General features: G+C 45.7%; 1 protein-coding gene across 1 annotated transcript in view; it reads left to right on the top strand.

Annotated features, from left to right (window-relative positions):
- Art4 (ADP-ribosyltransferase 4 (Dombrock blood group)) overlaps positions 1-6,985 on the top strand; it is a 14,048-nt gene extending 7,063 nt beyond the window's left edge. The window contains exon 3 of the mRNA XM_005364526.1: positions 6,673-6,985. Within this exon, the coding sequence (XP_005364583.1) occupies positions 6,673-6,785 (113 nt within the window). The 3' untranslated portion in view covers positions 6,786-6,985. The remainder of the gene's footprint in view (positions 1-6,672) is intronic.
- The last annotated feature ends 1,212 nt before the right edge of the window (positions 6,986-8,197 follow it).

Here is an 8,197-nt window from a genome sequence, read left to right as displayed (position 1 = left end):
AGGGAAGGGAAGGGAAGGGAAGGGAAGGGAAGGGAAGGGAAGGGAAGAACTTGAAACACAAATAGGAGATTGGGGAAATATATGCTGCCATTCTGTCAACTTTAAAGAAAGGTGTTCCAGAACAAATCCCAGGATGTCACTCAGTGGGAGACCACTTGCTCAGCGAGCACAAGGGCCTGTGTCTGATACCGAGTACTATAAAACACAGATGACACTGAGAAAGAGAAGAAGGAAAGATTCTTGGACCCCCTCCTCCTCCTCCTCCTCCTCCTTCTCTCTCTCTCTCTCTCTCTCTCTCTCTCTCTCTCTCTCACACACACACACACACACACACACACACACACACACACACACACACACACACTGCACTGCTCTCCCATAATGAAACCACTTAAACACAACTTTAGCTCAACCTTGAGTCAAGACTTAGCTGTGATAGCCATATACAGTATCAGACACTGGGTGTTTGGTTGTCTTCAGTGAACATCTGAAACCATAACATACTTATGAAAATCAATGCCCTTTCGTTGCCCTCTGTGGACAGGGCCTGGAGAACCAGGTATTCAAGAGCTAGGCAGGGAGCTGGGCAACTTGACCCCAGATCCACTTGCTTGGCTCCATAACCACCTCTTCCACTCATTAGCTAGATGTCCTTGACCAAGCAGCTGAATCTCTTTAAGTTTCTCTTCTACAAGACGAGCACCAAAGCCAGAGTGGGTATATCGCATGCTTGAAGCCCTAAGTTCAATTCCCCAGCACTCAAGTAAAAAGAGAGAAAAAAACCTATATAATGAGCAGTAAACTAAGATGCTGAATTACTTAAACATTCCTTAGCAGACGATAAACGGTAAATCGGAGTTACCTGTAAACTTTAGTCCCCAGACAGACAGGTCAGCCCCCTCTTGCTGAGTGTGTGGACAGTGGTGGAGGGGTGAACCTTCTTTCTATCTCCCGGTCACCATATAAGTCACTAGGCTGGAGGTAGTTCTTATAGTGAGATTTCATTTGTATTTTAATAAAAAAAGCTTGACTGAAGATCAGCGAGTAAAACAGCCCCACTGGTCAGCCTTACAGACCAGGCAGTGGTGACACACACCTTTAATCCCAGTAGCCACACTAGTTTGCTATAGAAACCGGGCAGTAGTGGTACACTCCTTTAATCCCAGCCCTAGAGAGGAATATAAAACAGGAGGAGACAGCTCTTAGACACAGTCTCATTCTGAGGATTCCTGGAGGCAGGATTGCCATTTCAGACTGAGGTAGAGGTAAGAGCCTGTGGCTGGCTGTTTTGTTTTTCTGACCTTCAGGTTGAATCCAGTATCTGTCTCTGAGTTTTATTCAATCGTGTTACAAGTTCTGGTACCTGAGTCACCCTATAAGTCACAGGCTAGAAACAGTTCGGATCCTGAAGACCTAAAAAAAGATTATGATCAAAAGTGCAACTCTTGGTCAAATGAAAGGAGCTGTAGTCAAACATAGCTGTGCATAACCATTTCTTTTGTAATGTAAACAAATTTCTTTAAAAAAAAATGTTAATTCCAAGCTTTATAGCCTCCAGGGGGTGGGGGGCTTCATGCTAGGTGACTTTTTTTTCCCCATAAACTGAAAAGGGGAAAGACATGTGAGCCAAGAGCTGGCACTAGCATCTGGACTCCTCCCAGCTGGCCCAACTATGAAGTGTCTGGAAGGGGAAAAGGAGAGACCCAAGCGCTTGCTGCAGGAAGGGCTTTTCTTCCTTTGAGCATGGGCTCTGCAGGAAGGTGAAGAGGACACCGGCCAGCCTGGTGGTTCTCTGAGGCCCTCCCCAAGCCTCGTCTGCCACAGTCTGGCTGCCGACCTTCACATTAGCTGAGGACAGAGCTGTTGGACGCTCTGGGTTGGACACAGTCAGCACATACTCATCTTGATTGATGGGAAAACCGTAATTGCCTTCAGGATGTTCTCAGTTGAACCCTGCAGTGGTTTTCTTTCATTTTTCAGCCACTACCATAGTAGGAGATGCTCTTGATGTCTTAAGAAACTTCCCTTGAGCCATTTGTGCTCATTCAGATAGTGTTCTAATTATCCCAACTTCTGGAAACTATATCTATACATGAACCCTGGGAAGAAAGGGGCACTACCAATTATTTTCTTTTCTTCTTAGATGAGGTCTCAGGCTACTCTAGAACTTAGTATCCATCCAAGCTCCTGACCCTCTTGCCTTTGCCTCCCAAGTGCTGGTATTACAGACATGTACCACCCACCATGTGTTTCTGGTATTACAGGCATGTACCAACACACCTATCTTAGTGCCATAGATTTTTTTTTTCATGGCAGTTCCTTTCCTAAGTAGGGTCAGTGCATTCTCCCCAGATCTGAGATAGACGCTGGGAACATTACCTGGTAAGCCACTGCCATGTGGCGATACACGGATTAATAGAAATGGGTTAAATTAATGTGTGAGTTAGCTAATAAGAAGCTAGAGCTAATGGACCAAGCCGTGGTTTATTTAATACAGTTTCTGTGTGATTATTTCGGGTCTAAGCTAGCCAGGTGGCTGAGAACCAACAAGCAACCTGCTGCTAGAGCTATGGCTGACTTCTCCCACTATGGTCTATCTAGGGAACTCATGGATGTTCTGGAATACTGGCATCTAACTCCTCAGGAAACTCAGATCCTCTCCTAAGACCGGTTCTCATTCTTACATTATCTTTCCAGAGCAAAGGCCACACTCTAGTGCGTATTCCCGAAGCCCCTATGAGCCAGGTCAGCCTGCCCCCCCCTCTTCACCTGTAACTCAAGAGATGGATTCTTTAAAAGACAGCACTCAGTATGACAGGGTGGCACATGCCTCTGACCCAGGGTTTGGGAAGAAGAGTTAGGACTGGGAGTTCAAAGTCAGTCCTAGTTAATCTAGGGAGTCTGAGGCCAGCCTGAGACCTTGTCTCAAAAAACAACAAACAAAAAAAAACAAAACAACAATAACAAAAACAGACAGTTAAAATTAACCAGTTAGGATACTATCTTTGTCTCAGTGAGAAATAGTATATTAGAAAACGTAACTTTCCCAGTCTTTTAGTTTATGTCAAAATAAACCCCTTTAGTTTTGTGAACTTGAAACCCAAATCCAAAGAACCAAGGACCTGAACATTCAAAAATAAGCCAAGGGCTCAAACTGGTAACAAAACAGATTCAAGGGAGAAAATACATAAAAAGAAAAATTAGGTTATTCTAAACTAGCCTGCCTCCCTTGTAGTTACTTTGTTGCCCCTCACATGATCTACACTACTTGCCATAGTAACATTTTCATGTTTATTAAAAGAGTCAAACTATGCCAGCAGAATGTTTAATTTGTTTTTCTCCCTTAAGTAATTCCTTTCAGTAAAACAACATGTGGCACACACACACACACACACACACACACACTACACCACACAATACACAATCTGCTCTTTATCACTGGTTTTTACAAAGAAGGATTTATGTCAAAATATTTCAAATCACCAAAATTCTTGGTATGCTTCTAGAAAAACACAGCCAGCTGTTTGTAGCAGCTTAGTTTTACCTGTGACCTTTGCCAGTGGAGAACAATAGTGTCGTGGTCTTGGGGGGGGGTGTAGCGTGGTCTTGGGGGAGTGGCGTGGTCTCCACACCTGTTGCTGAGTATGTAAACGGGAAGCCATTGCTAACACTGACCCCATGAGATGCTGGTGAGAAGGAAATGGCAGTGTGGGGAAGGCTCTTCACAGGCCCTCTGCCACGGGAAGAGCTCCAACATCTAGTTCCGTGACTGTTCTTCCTTGTTTCGTTTTTCTCTGGACTTCAGTTCACCGGCCTTGATGTAGAGTGACTGTCTCGGGGAAATGGGTAAAAGAACAAATAATTTAGAGCTGCTTTTAATGTCTTATGATTGTAATCTTGGCACTAGCGGAGGCTGAGGCAGGAGGATCGTAGGCAGTTTCTCTGTGTCCTGGAAGCTGCTCCCAAATAACTACACCAAGACTATTATTAATTATGAATGGTTGGTCTAGAGCTCAGGCTTATTACTGACTAGCACTTACAACTCTAACTAACCCATTTGTGTTAATCTACATTCTGCCATGTGGCTTTACCTCTCTTTCATCTTGCACCTCCTGTTTCCTCTCTGTGTCTGGCTGGCAACGCCTCTGTCTCCACCCACCCCTCTTCTCCCCAGGGTCCTTAGTCTGGTTCTCCCACCGAAACTTATCCTGCCCAGCTATTGGCCAGTCAGCTTCTTTATTGAACTAATCACAGTGACACATGTTCACACAGTATAAAGGAATGTTCCACAGAGGACTGCTGCAAGTTCAAAGCCGGTCCGGACTACATAGTGAGCTCTAGCCTGAGACCAGGTCTAAAAGAATTGAATATAACCTGGGGGGGGGGGGGGTTAAAAAGCAAATAGACTCTGGAGTCAGAGCATGTCAGCAGCTATGAGGCCTTGTGACGACGCGTGAGCCCTGGGCTGGTTACACTGCTTATGAAATGGAAACAGTGTTTGCTTGTGAAAATGACATGACAGGACTTAGGTGTCTTACCCACTCAAGCAAAAGCAAGAACCTGGGAAGTCCTTTGCATGTGGAAGAGAGATAGCAGCCTAATGGTATAAATATATGCTTTAGAGAGATTAACTGTAAGGACAGAGACAGACACAGAAGAATGTTGAGCAACAGGACTGTCAAATCCTGACAAGACAGGATAAGAGTTTTGAAAAGTTTCTTGCCTTTGAAAATGGTATGTCAGTTACGTTAGGCCTTAGCCAAAGTTGGTTGCTTCAACATTGCAAATGAGACTTTGGGTGATTGCCCAGGTAGCTAGTTGTCTCTGTCATTTGTTGCACATTTTGGAAGTTGCTCGATTGCACTTCCTGTTTACTCAAGTAATATTGTTTCCCTTCTCTGATCTTTGATGGGGTTGAAAACTAAATAAGAATAGTTACTTTCCTCTCATGACTTGGCCAAGTTATTTATTATACAAGGTCTCGAAAAACCAAAAAAAAAAAAAAAGACTTAAGCTAGTTAGAATAGGATATTTGTTCTTATTGTATATGATTTTGTATTAGGCTTAGAACTCTCTTTTTATTTTAAAATTTTTTTCTCTATAAATAATACCATTCGAAATTTCCAACTCCTCCCATTTCCCTCTCACTCCCCCCTCACCCCCCCTCACCCTCCAGTCCTAAGAGAGGGCAGGGTGCCCTGCCCTGTGGGAAGTCCAAGGTCCTCTCCCCTCCATCCAGGCTTAGGAAGGTGTGCATCCAAACAGACTAGGATCCCAAAAAGCCAGTACATGCAGTAGAAACAAGTCCCAGTGTCATTATCATTGGTTTCTCAATCAGCCCCCATTGTCAGCCAAATTCAGAGGGTCCAGTTTGATCACATGCTCGTTCAGTTCCAGTCCAGCTGGCCCTGGTGAGCTCCCCTTAGATAAAGAAAAAGGGGAGGTACTGTAGGAAGTATTACAGCTTGTATTAACCTGCATACTGGGGCATGGCCTCTTTTACTGTTTACGGGGAAGCCAAGTGTGTGTGTACCCCTTCTCTCTTATTCCCCTTGCTCCGTGCCCAGTCGGCTGCTCCTTTGGGTCGTGTGATTCAACCGGTCAAGCGGAGAATTCTGATTTGTGAGTTTACCCCTTAATAAATGCCTATTTCTTATTTCTGAGCTAGTGTGGGGTTTCTTTTAAGCGTCTGACCACCATAACTCCCGGTACAGAAACGCAGTCCTCCACAGTGTAGAAGGCGCTAAGGCAGGAGTATACCGCAGCTTCTCACTAAGTGCACAGGAAATGCAAAACAGACAAAATAGGGCCAAGTTATAAAACTCAAAGACCAGTCCCCAGAGAGAAATTCCTCCAGCAAGGCTGTACTTCCTAAGGGTTTGCATACCTTCCAAATCAGCACCAGCAGCAGAGTGTTAAGAAGACATTGCCTTGAGGCATTTATGCTCAAATCATAATGGAGAGTTGTTTTGAGTTTAGTTTTTAAAAGTAACTGACTTCAGATGTTGCCATTAGGAAGTCACTGTGTTACATCAATGAATAAGGAAGAAATGGGCTCTTTCCCAAAGAAAATTCTCTGCAGCTGGGGCTGGGAAGAAGGTTTAGCAGCAAAGAGGGCTGCCACTCTGTCAGAAGAATGCAGTTCAGTTCCCAGCACACATTGCTTGTGGTTCACAACCACCTGTATGGGCACCTGCATTACAGTGTGCACACTTCCACACAAACACACATGCGTGCACACACACGTGTTTCAAAATAAAGCAAACTTTCCACAGGAGGCAGAAGCAGGTGGATCTCTGTGAGATGGTAGCTACTTATCAAGTTTCAGACCAGCCAGAACTACGTACAGAGTGAGACCCAATCTCAGATGTGAGTGTGTGTGTGTGTGCGTGTGTGTGTATGTGTGTGTGTGTGTGTGTGTGAGAGAGAGAGAGAGAGAGGAGAGAGAGAGAGAGAGAGAGAGAGAGAGAGAGAGAGAGAGAGATTTATTTTGAGGCAATGCCTCACTATACAGCTCTGGCTGTCCTGGAACTCTTTTTGTAGACCAAGCTGGCCTTGAACTCAGAGAACCGCCTGCTTCTGGCACCCAAGTCACTACATCTTGCTTAAAAATGTTTAAAAATCTCCCCCATCTAACCCATCTCTGAGTTGTGTCTTTTTTTGTTTTTCCAGCTTCCAGCAGGAGAGGCACCCCTGATCTAATGGTGATTGCTTGCCTCTGTTTGGTCAGCGTTGTTATTTCTTCCATAGACAGAGAGCAAAGGAATCCACCGGCTTCTTTTTAAAGGAACTATTTAAACTTTTTGCTCATCTTTTGGTTATCAGAATCTGAGATCCACACTTCCCACCACACCACAGAGGACACCGGAGACAGAAGTTGGTGGAAGAAAATAAGTTTATTCAAAACCAGCCCTAATTAAGGCAGAAGACACTGTCTCAAATCCCTACTAAAAGGGATCTATATTGGCTACTTCCTTGTCGCTGTGACCAAAACCAGAGGCAGAAGTTCAAGGTTCGAGAGGAAAGTTTTATTTATAAACATACAGAACGTTTCAGTCCCTGCCCTAGCCACGCCCACTTCTTTTCTACCTCTGACCTCGGCTGCCATCTCTCTCTCTCTCTCCTGTTCTCTCCCGGTGTACACACAGGGCTTTGTCTCTCCTCTCCTTCTCTCTCTCTCTCTCTCTCTCTCTCTCTCTCTCTCTCTCTCTCTCTCTCTCTCTCTCTTGTAATAAATATTTTAGCTTTATGCCTATTTTTGTGTTTATGTGTCTGTTACCCACCACCACCACCACCACCACCACCACCACCACCAGCTGCAGGGCGCTTGCCCTCCGGCTCGTGGGAAACTGTAGCCGCTTGTCGCATGGTGGGCTCTGCCAGCCCTCCCAGGGATCTTACAACTGTCTCTTCAGGGCTAGCAGCTGCACCGCAAACATCTTATAAACATCTTAAGAATAAGATTGGTCTCGAAAATCAAAAAAAAAAAAAAAAAAAAAAAACTCCCGAACCGGGTTCTTTTCCACTTCACCGGCTTTCCTAATTGCTTCAATCGGTGAGTGTCTCCCCGCTCTGCTTTGGTTGAGAGACCACCCGCCCCAGATCGCCATGGGGGGGGGGGCAGAGCTTCGGCTAGCGCCTACTGGAGCTCTGCCCTCCACCTCCCGGGGCACGGTCAAAACCCACGTGTTGCATCTGCCTGAGCGCGGCTTTATGAATCCTCTTAAATCCTTTTCAGCTAGCTTAACCACCCCCTTTTAGCCCAGAGATTTCTGTTGAGCTCCAGAAATCTCGGGTGCGTCTGGGGTCGGGAGGAACTTCCCTGGTTGTTCCTTTCGCTAGCATTCACTCCTGGCTTTTCATTCATGGCTATACCCGCCTCAAAGGGCTAGCTAGGCTTAGTCAGCCCCTCATTTCACTCGCGCCTGGAAGCCCGGGGCTTCCAGTTCTCCTTTCTGTTCTTTTCTGTCCTCTCGATATACCTCACTACGGTGTGAGCACAGCTCACTACGGTGGGTGTGGGCAGGCCAATTGTTTCCCCCCCTGCCTGGGAATTTGCCTCCCATCGGAGGCGGGGGCCGATTCAATTAGGCCATACCACTGTCCCCTGTAAGCTCGGACGCCTGCTTACAGGACCTACGGTGGTCAATTCCAACTGTACCTTGCCTTCATGGCCTCAGGTGCCTTTTTGCGAGTG

This window comes from Microtus ochrogaster, assembly GCF_000317375.1.
Source record: "Microtus ochrogaster isolate Prairie Vole_2 chromosome 14 unlocalized genomic scaffold, MicOch1.0 chr14_random_2, whole genome shotgun sequence".
Taxonomy (NCBI): Eukaryota; Metazoa; Chordata; class Mammalia; order Rodentia; family Cricetidae; genus Microtus; species Microtus ochrogaster.
The sequence above is the reverse complement of the archived record's forward strand: the minus strand, read 5'-3'. Positions and strand labels throughout refer to the sequence as shown.